Source organism: Oxyura jamaicensis, chromosome 1, assembly GCF_011077185.1.
Source record: "Oxyura jamaicensis isolate SHBP4307 breed ruddy duck chromosome 1, BPBGC_Ojam_1.0, whole genome shotgun sequence".
Classification (NCBI taxonomy): domain Eukaryota; kingdom Metazoa; phylum Chordata; class Aves; order Anseriformes; family Anatidae; genus Oxyura; species Oxyura jamaicensis.
In genome coordinates, this window is record NC_048893.1 from 180,039,506 (window position 1) to 180,060,901 (window position 21,396).

The 21,396-nt window shown below is 39.7% G+C and overlaps 1 protein-coding gene and 1 long non-coding RNA gene across 6 annotated transcripts in view; one reads left to right on the forward strand and one right to left on the reverse strand.

The window, feature by feature from the left end:
• DCLK1 (doublecortin like kinase 1) overlaps positions 1-21,396 on the forward strand; it is a 244,283-nt gene that overhangs the window by 160,316 nt on the left and 62,571 nt on the right. For 4 of the 5 annotated variants that reach the window (XM_035324411.1, XM_035324385.1, XM_035324396.1 and 1 more), the window contains exons 5-6: positions 4,084-4,200; positions 16,160-16,254. In XM_035324411.1, coding sequence (XP_035180302.1) covers positions 4,084-4,200; positions 16,160-16,254 — 212 coding nt within the window. Of the gene's footprint in view, positions 1-4,083; positions 4,201-15,021; positions 15,247-16,159; positions 16,255-21,396 lie in introns of those variants that run through there. The other variant, XM_035324403.1, reaches the window with a different exon arrangement.
• Positions 17,460-21,174, reverse strand: LOC118165959. The gene is made up of 4 exons (XR_004750293.1): positions 21,022-21,174; positions 19,774-19,865; positions 18,616-19,181; positions 17,460-18,101 (listed from the first exon to the last, which is right to left on the reverse strand). It is a non-coding gene; the product is annotated as an uncharacterized LOC118165959 (long non-coding RNA).

Below are 21,396 nucleotides of genomic sequence, written 5' to 3' on the forward strand. Positions count from 1 at the left end.
CGATGGAAAAATGTCATGTTTTCTCTTTGCTGAGCATGCCCACATGAGTGAGAAAGACAGCATAACTGCCTTCTGTCAGGAGTTCAGATCTATTTCTGGTACAGTTTTGGCATCAAAGGAAAATTGGGGAAAAAAATACTATTCCGTTTCATGGCTTACCAAGCACCTGTTGTAGTTATGGGAACACTGCTGGTGAGGAGGGGATAAGTACATATTTCTGTACCCGTATAGATACTGAGCAGAAAGTACGGTTTTAAAAACCACACTGTTTTGTTTTGTTTTCCCTTCTTTATGTACACATAGTTTTCCTATAGAAACTGGCAGATTATGGTAATGTCTTAGAGGAGACAAGCCGTGGTTGTGTGGTTACTGAGTGGGATCTTTGCCTGCAGTAAAACTTAATTTTCCAAACTTAAAGTGACAGCATAATTGCATGCATAAACTGTTCATGGGAGCTAAGACCTTTTTGCAACAAGTACCATGGTAGTATGCTGCCTGTGCCTGCAAGTCTTTTTAGTGTATGAAAGCATGAGTTGCCTTGGCCCTGCTGTATGCAGCATTGAAGGTTTGCCTGTATCTGCAGCACACGCCGTAGCCCATGCCACTTATGAATAAACTTGTAAACCTAGAGGAAAAATGGCTCTTGACAAAACTTACCTTGGGGTTCACAGTGGTATTTGAGCAGCGAGAATACTGAAATATGATATTTTAAAACTTTACAACCTGGAAAGTATTATGGTGAGGAAAAAGAAAATCGTGCCAAAGACGTTCATAACTGATTTTAAAATGGTTTGTACAAGTAGAAAAAGAAGGAAGGAGGGGAAAATTCTCTGACAGACTCAAAAAGAGAGAATGCCCTGGCAGCAAAGGATGCTAACAGATCCAGGGCTGTACGAGCAGGAGCAGAGCCAGTACAGAGAGAGAGGTAGCCAGTCCCTTCTGCTCAGCACATGGGAGGCCACGCCTGGGATAATCTCCAGTTTCAGGCCCCCCAGTTCAAGGCGGGCATCGCTAAATTGGAAGGAGTTAGCAAAGGACCATCATGATGACACATGGGTGGAGCACTGGCCATGTAAGGAGAGGCTGATGGAGCTGGTCTTGTTCAGCCTGGGGACAGGATGACTCTGGGGCACCCTACCAGCAGCACCCAGTGCCTGTGGAGAAGCACTGGATCTCCATCAGGCAGATTGAGTCATGCTTATCATGGTGATGCGTGGTAGGAAGAGGCTTCTCTAGGCTGAAAAGTCCAAGCACTCTCAGCATTTACTCATAGGAGATGTGCTCAAGTCCCTTCATTATCTTTGAGGTTCTCCACTGGGCTCTTTCCACTAAGTCCAGGTCTCCGCCCAGGGAGCCTGGAATTGGAGACAGTACTGTGTGGCTTCACTTACATATGATCATCCATAAGGGTTTCTCCTCCAGTGGGAAAAGATTTGTTTCTCAGCTAGCTGCGGAAGGTGGCTTTCTGCTAGGATAATATGCCACTACTGCAGGGTTACTCAAATAGGGAGTTATGGTCTCTATGTGGCCCATCAGGGCAACCTGCAGAGCACTCCTAACATCACCCTTTCTGAAGGGGACTGTCAGTAGTGAGGGGAGGTGAAATCCCCTGGTGGCTCCCAGCCTCCTTCTTTCCTACAAACAGTAGCACCCTTCCATAGCATATAAGCGTGAACACTTCTTGCCAGGGGAGAAGGAAAATGGTAAAAAAATACCTCTGCATTTCAGTTCACGCATATCTTCTTTGTTCATATGTGACAAAGCCCAGGTGAAGGAGAATTACTTTATTATTTTCTTTCATTTCTGAATGTGTTGGGTGAAAATAAGTGCTGTCTTGTATATTGTCTGAGGCAGGATTTTATTAGTACGATAGAAACATAAATTGGATGTGCATTTAGGTGCCTCTTGTTGTCTTTCATACTACCTCCTGCGTGGTCCTTTCCAGTAATGTGAGGGGAAATACATTTCAATGCAGAACCTTATCTCTAACCTCATTCTGATTCTGGGTGTTTATAAGGTATCTGGAACTTAAATAAGTGTTAATAATTGTAGTAAGGTGAGAGATAAGGTGCAGTGTGTAGCAAGAACTGCAAGAAATGGATGCAGATACCGTGTTCTTTATATGATGAAAATAGAGGAAAACCTCTTACTTAATAAAGAATGTTACATTAAGTAGCTGACTGTTTTCCTCATAGGCTCCTAAGCCAATGACTGTAGTCTGATGGTTTGTGCTTGATTGGATCATTCTATTTTATTTTATTTTTTGTTTATTGTCAATTAGAAAATTCAGTTACCTTCCTGACTGATTCCTGTGAATGGGGACCTGCATTGCGATGACATCTTAATTTTACAAGATCACACGTGTTCTATGATGCTGTGCTGGCTGTTAGGTGTTTCAACATTTTAAGTCTTTGTTAACAAGAAAGGAAAAGAACCTGTTGGCAATTGAAACATATATGCAGTTTCTGGAGCAGCAGTTCATGCAAATACATCAGGGTAAGATTCCTGCTGTAATTGCCTGGTTGAGTCTAACTGAAAACTTTCAACTGCTTCCTCCTGTTTTCAGTAGATAATTAACTCTTACAACAGAATAAATATCTTCCTCCATTTCCCCTCATTGCTTGCTGTAACAATGAGATTAGCCATCAATGAATCGCATGAAAAGTCAACAGAAAGAAATTAGCTGCTATTTGGCATTAGGAAGATGGGAGAGTTTGGGAAGAAAGGCTTCTTTGGTAAGACCAGGGCTTTTCATGGTCCTCTGCGCTCTCAGCTGTGCTGGGCATTCCTGCAGTAACGCATCAGTTCTTGCTTCCATTTCCTTCAACAGCTTGATGACAGACAAGCAGTTAGGGCAGCCAAGAGAAATACACTTCATGACATCATTCTCTGGTGGATATATTTAAGTTAATTAGTTATGCTCAATTTTATTTCTTTGTTCTCTAATCTGTCTAAACTATGTTACAGGCTCCACTGATCATCTGTGAAGACTAAATAATGTGCAGGCTTGTACATAGTATTTTCTGACTAGGGAGAAAAAAAAAAAAAAGGCTTGTTTATTTCTCTTAACCTATTTTGAGAAACTTAACCATGGGAAGAAAATGGGGAACAGGTCTGATACAGAAATAAATGTCTATTTATTTTTAAACAAGTATACTGACATTGTGAGGTGAATACAGTGTAAACATTGCTGCAGACTTATAATAGTATACTGGCTAAGAAGTGGAAATCTTTTTTTTTTTTTTTTTTTTTCCCTGACTGTATAATATGTCTGGTGATTAATTTAGTATCCATTATGACTGCAAGATACCAGCTTTATGCACACCAAGTTCTTTCATCCTCAGGCCAAGAACCATTTTGCAGGCATAATGCAAGAATGCCTACAGAGCCGTGTGGGTGTATGTAAACTCTAACCTGAACATCTTGCAGTGTTCTCAAGTGGGAGGGTAATTTCGCCTCTTCATTGATTTTACTGATGTCTCTTATGAGCAAGTAGTGCCATTTCCCTCAACCTGTGATGAATTGCGTGTGCCCACAATGTGGGCTGTTGCTCACCAGAGGATTAAGCAGGAGCAACAAACCTGCTTCACTTTTCTTCAAACCTTTCATGAGTGACAGACACCTGCGTCATCTTCTTCAGTCTTAACATTTTGATATATAAGAGCAGCCTTCCGGTTCTGCTAGAGGAGACTGCCTAGGCTGGCAAAAATGCTTACATTGCAACTGGATCATTTACAAGAAACCACTGCATTACTTGTGCTGAAATCTTCAAAAGCAAAAAAATAAAAAAATAAAAAAAATGTGTCGTCTCGGCACTGTTAAATTAAGCTATCCTAAGTACCTGCAGTAACCATGGTATCTGAAAGTCTGGATTACTGCAGCAGTTCTTTGTCTGCAAAGTGGTACATACTGTACTTGGATTTTAATGGAGCCATTTATACAGATTTTATATTTTCCCATAAAACTCCTCAAGATGAATGAAAACAAGCGTGGGCTAAGTGTTTGTGCTTTTCATGCTCTTTCTGCTTCAGAATCTTGCTGGCTTTCTTAATTGCTAACTTATGCAGTTTCTTTGTCTTTCAGAATGTCGGGTGGTGAAATCTACTTCCTATACCAAAATAGCTTCAAGTTCACGTAGGAGCACCACCAAGAGCCCGGGTCCATCCCGACGCAGCAAGTCTCCTGCTTCTACCAGCTCAGGTAAAGCAAGCAAGAAATCTTTCTTAAAAAACAGCAAACATTCTGTTTCAATACAATTAGCAATGTGCTTAAAATACCACATTTCTGGCAAGAAGTGTGTATAAAATAGTTGATAGTAAAAATTCACTTATTTTCTCAGTTGCATTTGAGATGAAGTGTCTTTCCAGTATGAAAGAATTCTTCAGTGTTTTATATATCATACTCTTGCATTTATTCTCTTCGTTTTCCTTCATTGTTCTTGCATGATTTTGCTTCCAGTACTTAAAGATTGACAAAAAGAAGTATTCTTTCTACTCTAAGAACTGAATAAATGATGCAGAAAGTAGTCCAAGTTACTCAGTGTAGGATCTGTGTCTGCAAATTGTTGATTTCACAATTTATTTTGTGTTTTGTTTCTGGGGAAGTTACAAGCCAGCAGTGAGGAATGGATAGGTAAAAGACAATAAACATGTTGAGGAAGAGGGACAGAGCAAGGACAGAATGCAAATACGGATGTGGATGTGAGGTGCATTGATAGCTGAGGAAGAAATAAATCAGTGTTGACTGAACAAGCCAATGGTACAGGCTGTAGAAGGCTCAGCAAAAAGCTTTAAAAAGTTCTGTCTGAAGGGCCTTGCTTTGGCTGCTTTTGCAGTTTCTCCCACCAAGTAGTTTATGACTAGTTCCCTCCTGCAGCTTCTTCCCAAGCATAACAAATAAATAAACAAACAAAAGTACATTAGATAACTTGCCAGTATAATTTGCCTGCAAATACAAATAATATTTGATATGAACCAGTTAAGTAGACCCAATCCAGCATTTGCAGCATTGCTTGTGAATACAGATTTTGAAAGAGACAGACATTAGAGCTGTCTGAGAGCCACTTCACTATTTCTTGCCTCAAGTCTTCTGCCTCTGGGGAAGTGTTCGTCATACTGGACCTGTCTCTTACCTGCATCCAGCACCGTAATGTCCTTACGGGAAAGGGAGGTAGTGATCAGAGTGGTCCAGCTGCCCAGGTGCTCCTAGATGGTTTCAAAGAAGGGAAGTATGGACTAACTGGAACCATATTTTCACAAGAAGGGTAAACTGAGAAAAAAGACATCCTTGTTCAGGGACGGAGGAAAGAGGGGGAGACACAATGAAAGACAGAGGTGCAGATGTGGGTAGAGAAGCTAGGAGGCAGTGTGCCTCCCACGCATCCTAAGAACAGCTGAAATAGAGAAGCCTGAAAAGGGGTGAGGGGAATAAGTATGAATTGTGAGAAAGAGGTGCACAGACTAGCTCTTAAACATATTTTAAGCTACTTGCTTTGTAGCTTGGTGGAATAAATTTAAATTAAACTTTAGCAAGGGAAGCACTGTTTGGTGTGTGGATGTTACAGTTTTTTTTGTTCTTCTTTTTTTTTTTTTTTTCCAAATAGTAACAGGAGAATGCAGGATAAATGTGAGTAAATCTTAATCTCATGCAGAGAGGGATTAAAAAAAAAAGAAAATATAGCAATTAATAGATTTTTAAATAGACGGTTTGATGTTAGACTCTGCACTACAAAACAACAGTGGAAAGAAAACATCTGCTTTGAGGTATTAAATAAAAAAGTTATCCCGTGAACTACAGAAAATGTAGATTTCACTGTTCTGCTGTCCAGTAAGCCAAAAAATGTTGCCTACTAATTAGAATTTTGTACATGTGACTGTAGCAGAATATAGAAATTACTGTCTAGTGCACATACGCACAGATGATTTTTTCTGTGTTGTTTACATTAAGCATCTCACTATTTAGAGAGGCTCCTAAATGACCAGCACATATCTAAAAATTTCACTTTTGATGTCATGTTTTTACTGCTAAGTATATATATGTATTTTTTTATATATTCTGTGCTCTTAAACTGCTTTTAGTTGTGTGTGTTTTTATAATTTTCCTTTTTTTTTTTTTAGCAAAGAACTACTGTCAGGGATTTTTCTCTCATTAGGTATAAACCTAAAAAAAATAGATGAGGAAGATTCTGTGCTCCAATCACAGGCAATATATATATATACATTTACTCTCTCTATATATATATATACACAAAAGAAAGCTGTATTGGTTTGTGAAGAGTTGTATAGTAAAAAGCAGCAAGTTGAGAAAAGTAGTAATACTAGGAAGGCAGAAGGTATTATTGATTGTGTGCCCTTTAAAAAAAAGCCAAGCGAGCTGTATAGAGAGGAATGGGCTGCTAATTAGAAAGAATTCCTCTTTTGGTTCTTACTGCATTCTTAAAAGTCTGCACATTCTTGCTAAGGAAAAGGATCAGATGCCTGGTTCACTCATCAATTCTTGCCCTTATCAAAGTAATACACATGGATGACCACACAGGTCAAAACAAGGATGTTGTATAGATGTTCAGAAATGTAAAAATAACGAAGTTAGATATTAAAACTGACAAAATCCTAAAATGAAGGGATATAATTGAGTTACCTTTAATACTCTGCTACATACATCTATAGTATGTCATAATCTTTGATGTAGGTAGTCAATATTACTTTGCTTCTCTTCTAGCTGATAGGAATTCATCATTTTTAGAGTTAATGAAGGTACTGTCTTTGGGTTGTTTACACATTGTTTGAGAAATGGGTGTGTAAATGAGGCTAGGAAATGAGAACAGACTGCTTTGGCTTAAGCACCTAAATGTCCTCAGGAACTGTTCCCCTCTTTGGCACAGAATTACAAATGATAAGTGAACTAAGCCTAACTTCGGTCGAACTAAATGTTTATAAATTGCATTGAGAGGTGCTTGTTCTGAGCAAATAGCGGTATGGAGTTGCCCACATCTGTCCCAATAGCTTCTGAAGTTGTTGACATAAATTGAAGGGGGTAGTTTTGTGGTTTGGCTGGTGGGTTGGCTGGTTTTCCTTTATGTCTCTGACTCAGTTTCACACCTGTAAGTTTGGAGAAATACTATTTTACCAAAACTGGTGCTTTGAAGATGTATTGGGTTTACATGGCAAGGTTTGTTAGCAGGTGGGCTGCAGGGGTGGCTTCTGTGAGAAGGGCCCAGATCAGAGACAGCTCCAGCCAGCTGGGACCTGCCGCTGGCCAGAGCCGAACCATGAGCAATGCAGGTTGTGCCTCTGGGAGAGCAGAGTGAAGAAAGGGACAAAAACTGCTGTGCAGCAGCAGCTGGGAGAGAGGAGTGAGAAGCAGCCCTGCAGCCCTCAAGGTGAGTGCAGCAGGAGGGCAGGAGGTGCTCCAGGCCCACAGCAGCAGTTCCCCTGTGGCCTGTGGAGAGGCTCCTGGTGGAGCAGGCTGTCCCCCTGCAGCCCGTGGGTCCCACAGGAGCAGATCTCCACGCTGCAGCCCATGGAGGAGCCCCCGGTGGAGCAGGTGGATGTGGCCAGGAGGAGGCTGCGGCCCATAGAGAGCCCCCGCAGGAGCAGGGGTCTGGGGGGGAGCTGCAGCCCGTGGAGAGGAGCCCACGCAGGAGCAGGGGTCTGGGGGGAGCTGCCGCCTGTGGGGGACCCGTGCTGGAGCAGTTTGCTCCTGGAGGATGGACCCCGTGGTACAGAGCCATGTGGGAGCAGTTCTTGAAGAGCTGCTGCCTATGGGCAGTCCCTGCAGGCTCAGTTCGGGAAGGACGGCATCCCGTGGGAGGGACCCTGCGTGGAGCAGGGGCAGAGAGGGACCTTGAAGGAGCGGCAGAGATGAAGTATTAGGGACGGACCACAGCCCCCATTCCCCTCATATCCAGAGGGAGGACATAGAATAGGGTGGATGGGGGGGAAGTGTTTTTAGTTAGCTTTTATTTTTTTACTGTGCTGGTCTGCTAGTGATAGGCAATAAATTATATTAATCTCCCTATGCTGAGTCTGTTTAGCCCCTGATAGTAATTATGGAGTGATCTTCCTGTCCTTATTTCAACCCTTGAGCTCTTTCCATCGTATTTTCTCTTCCTTCTGCTTTGAGGAATTGGAGTGAGAGAGTGGTTGTGGTGGAGTTCAGCTGCCCAGCAGGGTAAAACCACCACAGATGACAAATTCTGTAATGTTAACAAATGACTTTTAGAGAAAATCCTGCTGGAAGGGCTGTTGCCCCTAAAGTGTAAAGCTTGCAGTTTATGGTGGTCCCTGACTGTATGGGAACAGGCAAAGGATGATGAGTCCCCTTTCCTTGGTGAGCTCCCAGCCACTGCTCCAGAGAACCATCAAGTTGCAAGCCTGAAAGCCCAGAACCTGCCATTGCCACTACTGGGCTTTGCAGGTGCAAGGAGATGAAAACAACAGCATGCGACCAAGAAAAAATGCTGCCCCACAGGCTGGAGGACACACTGTGGAGAGCAGGCTGCAGGGTTGCAGGGAGACACTTGGCAATGCCAGAAGCCACACCAGGGCTTAGTGCTACGCAGATTCAAATCTGTAATTTGGGACAAGGAAATACAGGTCCGGCTATAAGGGAATGGCAGACACATGCTCCTCCCCCTTTCTTGAGCTATGCAATATAAAGTGAGCAAAAAGCTGCATCTGCTTTTTTACACCATTTCTTGACATATTTAAGAGAACTGTAAGCCTTTACATAGGTGATGTTCAGCTTTCTTTTTCAGCCTTGCTTTTTCCCTTTTTTAAGACAACATATGTTTAGTATGCTTTTATTTTCCCGGTAGCCTCCCTCGCACCTGAGAGCAGATGAATCCTATATTTATATAAAACACAGAAGACTTTTTTTCTTAAAACTGTACATGCAAGCTAGTAAGATCTGTGGTATGGGCTGACCTCCATTTTTATGTGTTTTGTTCAGTTTTTATTTTTTTATTTTTTTATTTCTTTTTTTTATTTACATTTGAGAGTGCTTCAAAATAGCAGCATGAGACAGAAATCTCACTGCAGGACGATTGCTTTCTGTTTTTTCACAAATATATTTGACATATTGTCTGCTTCAAAACACTTTCAGTTCAAATAGAGAAGAGAAGCAGGGAACAGAGAAGGCAGAGAAGAGAAGCAGAGAATGGCAGCATCACCTCGCAGGCAGGCAGAGGGCTAAAGTCTGGTTCCAAGTGCAACAGATAATCCTGCCTCTATTTAATTGTGCTGATGTCTTCTTAGGGCCTTTGATGTTTTTTGTTGGCATCAAATATTCCTCAGGAAAGGAGATGACAAAAGAGATGCTGAATTTCAGCTAGACCGGATATCAGCCCATTGCCAGTGACTGAAAATTAGGAACGTCTGACAGCTATTCAGTAGGTGTCGGCTTCCGTCCAGCTATCAATTAACACCACTGGTGGCAGCCTCAGTGCAGGTGAAGAGGTAATGGATTTGAAGAGAGCAATGCTTACTTCTTCATGATCATTATTTTTAATCAAATCAAAAGCAGCATGAGGCAGTGGAATTATTGTATCCTCAGTCTGTTAAATTAAGGAAAGTTACTGCATTCAGATGAATTATTTTTTTTTAGCCTCCAAAATCCTAACTGTGGTTTTCAAAACTTGCTTTTTTAAAAAAAAAAAAAAAAATTACCTTTTTTTTTTTTTTTTTTTTTCCAGGTTGAGCATTTCCTTCAAAATTACTTCCTTCTCACTTCTCCTCCCCTCTGAACTTTCTCCTGTTACCCTCAAACTATCACCCAAAATATTTCAGATGCTTGAAATATTATTTGTAACAGTGACTCAGGTCTGATGCTAAGAAGAGTTATTTCAGAATTTTGGTTATTTAGTGCGATAAGTGTGTATTTCAAGAGTACCTTGAATGATACACATCTATTCTGAACGAAAAAGGGGATGTTTGTGAAGAATGTCTGAAGTAGGTTGTATTACCAAAGGCTGGGCTTTTTTTTAAAAAAACAAAACAAAACAAAACAAAAAAAAACATCTGGGCAAAGACATTGTGGAGTTACACATCAAACTAAAGCTGATCAAAACTGTAGATGTTCCCTAGAGAAAAAAGTGTTTCAGGATATAGAAATTGGATCTTACTGAAAGCTTCTCTAGAGCAGATGCTCGTACTTTTCTCAGCTATTAAAAAAAAAAAAAAAAAAAAAAGTAAATGTATTTCTTTGTAAAAATATATGTTTTCATTTAGTTTGATAGTTCATCCTTCGGCTGTTATCCAGAAACAACCCTTCTTCAGCCACCTGACTCAAGAAGGTCTTCTGGATCCCAAAGGAAGGAACACGATATATCATATTATCTCTGGTGGGGTCACATGGTTTTATTCACACTATTACAGGTACTCAGCTGACAGCTTTTGTAATAAATATGCTGAAACAAAACTTTCCCGAAGCCAGGAGTATAAACCCATGGGAGTGATGGAGTCATCCTACAGACCCAGGGATTTCAAGATGATTTTTACTTTGGTCCCAGCTTGCTTTTAATTTTTTATTTATGCTGTTGGTATTTTACACTAATCATTAAAAAAAAATGTTTTATCATTTTAAAGTTTATAATAAAAATCAAGAGTCAGTAGGAGAAACAGATTTGGCTAGACCCTCTTAAAGGATGAAAAAGTTAAATGCTGAATAAAGAAACGTCCTCAAAGTTGGTACTCCATTCACATAGCCTAATTTGAGAATCCTGATCTTTCCAATTAGGCAAAATAGTTCAAAAGAGAGATTTTCATTAAATATTACGTGACATGTAGGTACTATCTAGATTAAACATTACGTGAAATTAACTGCCAAGATCATAGACATCTCTGATGAAATGAAGAGCAAAATCCAACAGAAGGTACTTAGCCACCTTCTGAGGCGACAAGAAAATCCTGTTGGATTGCAGGGAATTGCATTATCAAGGAGATCTCATCTTCTGAGGTCTTGGGCATGTCTGCAATGTCTACATCTGCAGCACTTCTGTGCTTGATAGTTTGGACATAGCTGACTTGTGGTTGAGGTAGCAGTGCCATCATAGCTGACACCCCACGGATATCAGCCTGCGAGGACCTGTCAAGCCTCTTGTGTGGCTCTTGATAAACTCTAGGAAAAACTGAATTTTAAAAGGACGGTTTAGCACCAGCTGTAAAGAATTACTTGGGATTACTTGATTACTTGGGATTTATCTCAAGCATTTGCACACTAAAGTAGAACCTACAAAGCCTTGTCTTTATTGAGGACCAGTAATGAACACGGTGCTCTGCACAAACTCTCCTCTTTGCAATGAAGGCAAAAATTATGAGATGTATACAAATAGAATACAAAACCAGAAGGAATTAAAAGGCAGGATTTTGTTCCCTAAGTACTTTGAAATTACATAATCTTCTTGAACCAAAAATTTTATTTTGCAAAGGATATTGACAGTCTACAGGAGTAACAGAGACACAGTCAAGTGGTTATCTGGCATCACCATCTTCTAGCTAACAGTTGCTAATGTGACCTACACATGTTGTAACTTCTGTAAATCATTTTTTTAGTTTAGGCTGTTGCATGTCCTAGTCATGAATAAGTTGTGGTTGCAAAACAGCCCGTCCATGCCTTCTCTTAGTCTTTTCTTTCCTCCTCACGCATGCTTTTCTGTTTGGCAAACCACTTTTGTAGACAAGCAGCATCATCTCAACATGTTTTATAGAATACAAATACTAGCACATCAACAGGCAGCTTTATGGCAGAGTGGGATTTTAATGTAATGGCACTGACATTGGCAGCTTCTCAGACTGGCATTTGATATTTTAATTCAGCTCCTCTCACTTTTTTTTATTACTTAATGAAAAGGTGCACTATCAAAATGACTTACCTATTGGAATGCTGTCAGTATACTTTCTATTTACAGCAGTTTCACCGGTTTATAAACATCTTCATATGAATACCTATCTTCCATTTATCTCAGTAGATAACAGTATCCAGCTTTAGTGTTCTGTTTTGTGGGGGCTTTTTTCTACCTTCATGTGCGTGCCAGGTGTTGCAAAAAACAACAACAACAAGTAAAAAGGCGGGTTCTTGCCCTGTTACGCATCCAAGCTCAGGAGAGATGACCGCAGGCAAAGGAGTTCACAACAGCTGAGCATGTGCATATGTGTTCTCAGAACAGCCACAATAATTTGTTATTGTTCTAGCTTTTTAATATGTATTTCACCTGTGAATTTTTGAATGGATAAATCTTTTTCATGAGATGATGGGAGGGCGCTGTGTGTTAAGCTGATGTCTCTGACCCCTGCCATTTTATGAATAAAAGTGACAAGAAAGCTCTTGCCTCACTCAATAACATGATTAATCACAACAGTGATTTACCAATTTCATATGTCTTTATCTACATCAGGGTTCCCTGTAGGAACATGTGCTGTATCAGCTAGTGAGAAATGTAGTGCAGATACTGGACAAGAATGAACTTTCAGAACAGAATGCACAGAAATAGATTTTGGAGCAGCTTAGGCTGTATTCCTATACTTATCTGAAATGGAATACTATAAAATATTACAGATTTTATTAACATAGTTGTTGCCATGTTATTATCTGGTCATGAGGTGCATATATAAGAATGGTGTCGTGATTTTAAGTGGAGTTGAGGAAGGTGATCCCAATCAGTTCTCTTTTTCAAAGCACCACAGCACCAAATATCAGCTCAATTTGCAAATTTAATATAATTTGTAAGAAACTAGAGTTGGAAGTGGAATGGCCAGCAAGCTGTAAATGAGATGATAAAAAAGGAGGACTACTGCAGCAGATTGAGGAATTATTAGGAATTACCTTTTCTTCCTAGTTGTGATCTCTGTCTTAAGCATTACATTAATTAGGAATAATACAAATGCATATCTCTACATATACAGTACATCCAGAAGACAGACAACATGATGTGCTGAGAGAGTTCATTCTGCCAGAACTTAAAGCCTAAGTAGAAGAACGGTTGGGATGACTTGAGTTAGGTCGGATGTTGTGCAGAATTGTATAGAGAGCTGGGAGCAGAGCCCACATCACCCAAATCCCTTTTCCAGTTGACTTGAGCGTAGACCTCTTACAGCCTTAGGACATCAGCGTTTAGTCGAGTTCTGTGCTTGGTATGAAATCCATCAAAACTGGTAGGGGGAGGAGAATTTTGATAATTTTGCTTAGTGTCATCTGTATACCAATCCTCTAAATGCATGGGTTTGGATTTATCTTGCCTGACCTTAGAAGTCTACACTGCAGTGGACATTTCCAGTACATTATCAAACAGATACTTTAGACAGTTGCTTCAGGATGATACAGCTTGTTCTACAACAGCAAGTTGATTAAAATGAGGTGGAAAATGACTTCAATTGTAGAAGCCTACACTGTACTTACCTAGTGACTGGTAAAAGGGATCTCATCCCCAGAGCCAGTTGTCAGCTCTCCAGTTTCCTAAACAGTTGTCTTTAGGAAGTCCTTGTATGCTCACAAAACCCCTGATAGGCTTTTTAGGTACTCTGCGCTTTTGTATCTGGACATGGATAAGGAGGTGAGCAAACTATATTCATGAAGACCTTGGTCCATTATTTTCCCCTTGAATTCACTTCTTTCAGACAGCTAACACAACCGAAACAGCTATCATCATTTTCATTTAAAAAAATAAATGCTGTTGGGGAGAGCATTGGAGCATAGCTTAAGCACTCTGGATGCTCTTGTAGTGGCAAGTGAGTAATTTTTAGGGATTATAATACTTCCATGTTTTCATCTAAAATAACTACTCATCAACATGGTACACGTGGGAAATATATCAAGTCAATGACACCATTGCATCTATTGGTTTCTTTTCAGTTGGTAGCCTCAAGTTTCTCTCTTCAGGACAAAAAATTGCGGTAGAAATTGAAAAAAAAAACTAATTGAGAAAAACTAATGGTATAAGTTATAGGGAAGAAGTCAGTCTATAAGGAACAGGAACCTGTGTCTAGTGCTAAAAACTTTATTAAAGAGTATCTGTTATCTTAATTTTTATTAACAATAATAAGAAAATCTGCTTGGTTTAAAAAGACAGAGCACAAGTCTTACTACTGAGCAGTCTTGAGGTCAGGGTCCATGTGAATAGCAGTAGTTCAGTATTAGTTTGTAAGTCATAACAAATTTGTTTAAAAGAAACACTAATAAAAACTTCAGAAGTTTTGAGACTCCAAGAAGCTCATTTTTGATGTCTTCCTATATCCCATGTCCTAATTGTTTTCAAAAGTATTGCTAACGACTTTGGGTTTAGTCATAGATCGTACAGTTGGCCAGACCTATGTGTTGGGTTTTTTTTGCTGAATATTGGATGCCCTTCAGTGAATGTGTCCATATGCTTGTGCTCTCCCCCACACACTTCGGACAGCATTTGAATCAGTGCTGTTATATACAGACCATTGTCCTCTGTACAAAGAGAGTGTGTAGCCTAGATGAGTGGAATGGTTTTCTGTAAAAGGATCCTATTTAAATGCAATTGCCATTTCTTGTTGTTCCTGTGGTTATACAAAACACTGCACCTCTATCTTAAACAGTGCCTTGCACAAAATGATTTTGAGATCTAATCACTAATAGCACCTAATCTTTGTTGAGGGCTCATCATTTATGGTGCAGTATAATGTTATTTTATATATTGATGTGTGGTATGTTTCTTTCTTGTAATGTGCAGGCCCAGTATTAGGCAGTGAGAACAATGTATTATGTAAAAAGTAAGGAAAAGCCATTTAAAATGCCTACTGTATTATCCAAAGGAATTAGCATTTGCTAGATTGCCAGTCAGCCAAGGTTTTACAAGAGTTATTGTCATTTTGATTTCCAGATGAGTCATTTGGTATATTGCCCCCAAAGGCACCTCGTTATGATTCAGTGCACAGCAGATAAAATTGCTTAGGCTTTCGGGGCTCCGTGGAAAGCGAGTGGGGGTTGCGGTGGCTCAGCGTTGTGAAGCAGCAGCATTATGCTTAATTGACACCTTTGATGTAGCCCTAAGACAGCACCTGCACCTCCCACTGCTGCTCTGAAGACGTCAGCCTTACGCAGAAAAGGCTTCTGCTTATGAATCCTGCATCGCATTCAGCTCACTCTGTGAGCAGCCCTAGCTATCCTTAACTAATCCCATTGCTTCTCAGTTTGGCTACAGCTTGGCTTAGCAGAGAGCAGGAATTCTGCTGCTCGCTGTTGTCAGGTTAAACTGTAAGATTTTGTCCATGTTAGAACTCATAGAAGGTAAGTCAAATGCCTTGTTGATATCCTGCTACGTAAATATACTCCAGAGATTCAGAATTTGGGAGTCTGATTGTAGATTCTGTTTTTCCTGATGCTGATAGATTTGGACTGTGATAGAATAGTGGTTTGTTTAAAGAATATTTACATAGAAATGTGATACACGCTTTTTAGTGTTTTTATCAGTGTGAACATTATTGATAGCCTCTTGATGATTTACTTTGTAGTAGAATTCTGTCCTCTGCTGGTATTGTTTTGTTAATTAAACGGATAATGTCACATGCATGCAAAAGATGCTTTACAATTGCAAGCACTGCCAGAGCTGAAGGAACTGACTTATTTTAGAAAGGGATGCTTTGCTGTAAGTCCGACTTGAGAGGTTATGTCCAATTTATTTAGACCTAGAAAGCCCATCTGGGTTAAGTCTGAGGTGATGGTTGGGTCAGATGGTATTGCAAAAATTTCTTCAAAGGAGAGAGAGGGGAACAGCAAACAGTTGATTTGTTCTTGCAAGCAGTAGTGCTTTTTATTCTTGGTGGGTAGCACTTGAGGTTGTAACTAAATTGAATGAGAAAGGTTTAAATATAGCAAATATCTGTTAAGGTTAACAAAACACCTTGCTCTCCATCACTTTCAAGCACAGGAACAATACAGTTTAAGAAAACATGTTTTCTGTCATAGAGTAAACAGTCTTTTCAGGTTCATTGATTATTTGCTTGCACTCTGTATAAAAATTGGCTTCATGAGCCAAAACTCTGAGAAAGCAGTTCTTTTATGAATTATCATATTTTATGTTTAAAACATGAAAAAAAAGTTCAAAAAAGAATGAGAAGGAATGAGATATCTTGATTTAACTGTTCCTGTGCTTTTAATAATGCCTTGTATTTATTTTTTCAATTTTTTTTTGTCCTTTTAGTGAATGGAACCCCTGGTAGCCAACTTTCTACTCCCCGCTCTGGGAAGTCTCCAAGCCCATCTCCCACCAGCCCAGGAAGCCTACGGAAACAGAGGGTAAGGAAATAAGGAAGCTGATTTCTGAGTAGGGCTGGGGAGAGTCGAGCATAGCTATTATCAGATAACCTTCTCCCCAGTGATACCTTGTGTTCAGAGATGTTAGGTGGAAGAACCTGGCTACGGTCCTTGTTGTGTTTGTGCAACATTATTAAGTGGGATACAACAGTTCTGTGTCTGTCCAAATGTGATGTATGATGGGAATTGGTTTATCCTTGAGGGAAAGTAGGGGTTATCTTTCTCCATTTTTACAAAACTTTATTTTGTTTCTAGTGTCTATTTCCAGACATTTCACAACTGAAAGGAAATACTCATGTTGTCAGAGACTTTGTTGTTGTTTACCACGGGCATTATATCACTTGTAAAACTTACAAAAAGCTTTGATTTTGAAGCAAGGTAAAAGAATATGTGAAATTTAGCAGTGAGTTAGGTGTGTTACACAGCCTAATGAGGCAGCATGACACTTGTCAGTCACTTTGCTGGACGAGTTGTTAGCAGCTGTAGGTTCCCATTAGCATTATGTATAGAGAGAATCTACAGCGTACCTAAACATCCAGGATTACAGTGGTACCTATGTTACTGTTGTAATGCCCTAACAGAATTTTACTCGTTCAACCCAAAAGGCTCCACATGCTGATTTAATTAATTGTATTTGTTCAAAAGCAATGGGACAGATGTCTATGTGTCTTCTCTTCTGCTATTTCCTAAACCGTGATCAGTTTTCAATGAAAGATTCCCCAAGGCAGTGCTCTGTCTCACACTTCTGTTTACAAACAGAGTTTGAACACATGGCTTTTTCTGCCTTTTTAATTTTTAAATAAAGACGATTTGTGTGTCTCTAAATAAGGGATTACATACTGTGCTGACACTGCTTGGCTTTAGAGGCTGGTGCAGACCTGATTCCCCAGGTACCCAGACCAGAAATAGCTGAAATGCTGAACCAGGAATAGCAGAAATAGCTGAAATAGCTGAAATACCAGAAATGGCACGGCTTCCTTCTGGCCTGTGTACCCTCCTTTCTTTCCCGTGGCTACCAGGGAGCTGAGGAATTGTGCATGCCCATGTCTTATCCGAGGCTGAGACTATAGATTGCTTGTAGATTTGGGAGCTGACTTGGAAGTACTCGGTGATCTTGCAGTGTAGAGGTAGCCAGGAGTGGCAGCTTGTAGCCTTGGGGCAGTCATGTGTCTTTGGTACACAGAGAGTTAAGATGCAAATGTCAGTTGGGTAAGTAGGTACTGAAATCTTCAACATGGTGTCTTCCACACCTGTTTGCTCTTATTCTCAAGGCTTGTTAATGAATCATTAATAAGTTACTGAAGAGGGAAGAAAGTTCCAAATGAATTATACATGGGTGAAGTAAGGGTGTCTGTTAAGATGGATGATATCAGTATACAGTGGATCTTCGTTTGCTGTAAGGCTGTCTGCCTTCATTAGTAACTTTCCGAAGCTTCCTTCCCCACCACTGATGCTTCTCTTTCCACATTGAAGAAATGTTTTGCTGTTAACATTTGTTGATGGCTGAGTAGGAACCGTGTGGTCACCACCATCAGACACAAGGTGTGTTTGTCCACATGGTTTCTGACTTGAAAATGCGAGGAGTGAGGCAGGTGGGCTTCATCGCTTGTCCAGGCTCCCTGTGTGGAAGTGTAACAGGATCAGTATTACAGATGCACAGGGCTGTGTAGTGGTGACATAATTACATTGCTAAGTGTGTAGAGAGTAAGTATTGGAATAAATTACAGGAGAGATAATAAATTGCTTAAGAGTTGAATTCTCTTCTCAGATAATCACATCCAGTCCCACTGACCTCAGTAGGGGACTTTTCATGCTTCTCTGACTTTATTCTAGACCAATAAGTAAATAAATAAATAAATAAAAACTATACCTGCAGAAACATGGAATGCAGTTGCATAAAAATGCATTGGCATAGTATTATTTAGTTTATGAAATGCATTAAATGAACTTCTTCTAAGAGGTTAAGAAGTTAAGAAGTTAACTTCTTCTAAGAAGTTAAGGGATAGAAACTTGACACATGCTCTGAGAATTAATGTAGTTCCTTTCATGTTTACTTTGTGAAGTGAATGAGCTAGAAGTCCAATACCGAAACATATGATTGTGTTGTTAAAGTTCATAACGTGTATTCCAATGACTAAATCAGCTGCATAAAAAGCATTAAACAGTGCTTACTAATCTAAAATTGTTGCGTTGGCAGTCTAAATAGCATTTTGTTCTGTTTTAGTGACATCTTTTGTGTGTACCTGATAAAATTTTGTTTAGAAGACAGGTTATATTAGGTACCATATTGTCAGAAAGCAAATTTGAACCCAAAGCATTGTGCTTTGTTTTGAGCCACTTTACCTATAGGGCTGACTAGCCAGCTACAGGAGCAGATTTTTTCCCTAGGAGGTTATCAAAGTGTTGGTATTGTGGTAGTCTTTGAAGAGGAGACTAGACACACTGCTCATCTTGTCCCCGGTGCTGAGAAGTGAGGTGTAACTGCCCCCTGCCCAAAAGAGAGGAGAGAACTGAAATAAGATGCCGGGTCCTGGGAATGCCAGCTCAATTTTGTAATTTCTCTCTGCCCCTCTCTCTGTGTGGTTTGAATCAGAAGAGTGCCTGGGCCCTCATGCCACTTGGGATGCCACTGGTAGTGCTGGGTCTGGAAGACTACAGGGAATGTTGGCTCTAGCATAGCCTGATTCCCCTCGATGTCAGTGATCGATCAGCTGTTCAGCATCCCCATCCAGGTATTCTGAGGGAGTTGTAGGCTTGGTACTTCTGAATGCTCAGGGTCTGGGCAGGCTGCCAGCGTTTTTTCCTGGGAAATAGAGGTGAGAGGAAGGAAGTCATGCTTTTGAATTCAGAGGAATGAAAGTAAGGTAACGCTGTAAGCTGAGGGATTTGTCCCTGTGAATAGTAAAGACCTGCAAAAATAGTACAGATGGTAGAATTTTTCTAAAGAAAATATTCCTTCTAATTATGGAATGCATTAGGCAACTTAAAATAGGGATCACTCCTCTTACTGACATTTCATCATTCAACCTTAAAAAAAAAATTCTGGCCTTTGACACAAGGCTTCCCATTCCTGTAAATAAAACCCAGAATGCTGCTGAGATACATGTACTACGAGCATGAAAACTGTACTCTCATAACCCCACCGATAAAATTTTAGACCCTCAAATCCAGGACATAAAAGATAAAGTTTCATCCCTTCTCACTCGCACATGTACATGGCTGAGTTATTTCCATCAATTCAGAAGTCAATGAAAGTCACATATATAATCTTGTTTGAAATTCAGTCTATATTTGGGGAAGGCAGAATTTGAAAGATGAATGTCGTGGGTGTAATACGAGGACTTGAAAGTGAAACAGGAATCATTTGAACTTTTTTGGTTTTCAGCTTCTGAGTATTTAAACTTGTACCCTATGTAGTATAGTTATGCTTTCTTATAGCTTAATTATTTTTATTTTTCATAGGGAATTAAGATTCTTGTTTTTAAATTTTTACGTTCTTACTTGTGTATTTCTGAGGAGGATGAAACCATCTGAAATTCAGGCTTACAGATGCTGAGTAGAATCAGTTACCATGCTGCACATGCTTACAGTTCCTGCCACAACAGAGTTAGGTTAATGATAAGGACTCGGAAAACATGACATGGCAATCGTAGTAATAAATACACATAAGAGCACCCCCCACATGTTATTTAATTAGCCTTTGTAATAGTTTATAAACTTAGTTTTTCCACCCTCTTGTAATCAGTGTCGATACTTCAACTCAAGTGGAAATGTTTTATACTTTTTATCTGATATTTCAGTTGCTTGCCATTATTTTAAAGATTTTTTCTAGAACCTATAGCATGATAAAAAAATTAGATTTAAGGTATTTCTTGACTAGTCAGACAGAGAAGTTGAATTCTGGGTATATAAGGATTTTTTGCATGTGGCCAAGAAGATTGTACTCATTCAGCAAGTTTTGTCTCTTTATTAATATAAGCAAATAATAAATAGATTCTCGTTACATTTTTTTTTAGATGTACAGCTCTTTGGCAAATTACAGGCAAGGGAAGTTTGTGCAGAAAAAAAAAAAATCTTTAAAGTATTTAAAACTATATGAAAGGGCAACAGAGTATGATCTGAAATCTTGTGCATGATTCTTTAAAAGAGCCCTATTCCCCAAATACTAAAAGTCAGTCCTACAAATATTTTCTTTGCAAATTCCAAATGCATGTCTTTATATATTCAGAAGACTAAGCAATCTCGTGGAAGATGCTTTTCAAAAGTTTGTTTTGTTAACCTCAAATCATTTTTTTTTGTACTATATATTAGAAACTCCAAAACTGTATGTGAGCAAAAGAAATTTTAGCAATTAGCTAGTTCGTATTCAACATGGAATGGGCTTGTCTGTTTGAAATTCTCATTTGGTCTGAATTTTTCACAACAAAATAGAAATTTGTTTAAGACTTGATTTTCAAAAGTGTGAACCATGGCTTACTGCATGTACACATGCCCATGTAAAATAAGCACTCTAGGGAGCTAAAACACATTTAAGGGAATTAAAATCCCTTTTATTTTGCCTTTGGCTGCAAGTAAAACATAAACCTTTATAGATCATGTAGAGCCTTGTGAATTTAAAATTTGTAAAGGAATTGTTTTAGGTAGTCCTTGTTTTATAAAATAGCTTTTGGATTTTTTTAAAGTTATCTTCCAGTGATAAACAAAGAACAAAAACCCTTAAGCTGGCTCCATCAGCCTTCCCCTTCCTACCTGTTCTTGTATTTTGCAGATCTTGCCAATGTTTTGTCTTGAACTTGTTTTGCTGTACTCTGTAAACATGTTCTGTACTTAAAGGATGCCCAGAAACAGCTGAAAGGTAGCAGAGCTTGGCTGTGCACTGCTGGGGAGGCAGAGAGCTGCAAGCCACGTGACTGCTCAGCACCTCTCTGAACCATCAGCTGTGCTGAATTCACCCTAAAAAGAGAGTACTCTAGCCCAAACCACTTCTCCTCGTTGAACTTTCTCTTTCATTCTGTGCTGCTGTGTGCCTTGGAGGAGGTTGTTGTGCTGTGTAGGTTGACTAGGGCAGTGTCTCATCCCCTAGCACCTCCGGCATTTGAGGATTATCTGATCACTCAGGATGCT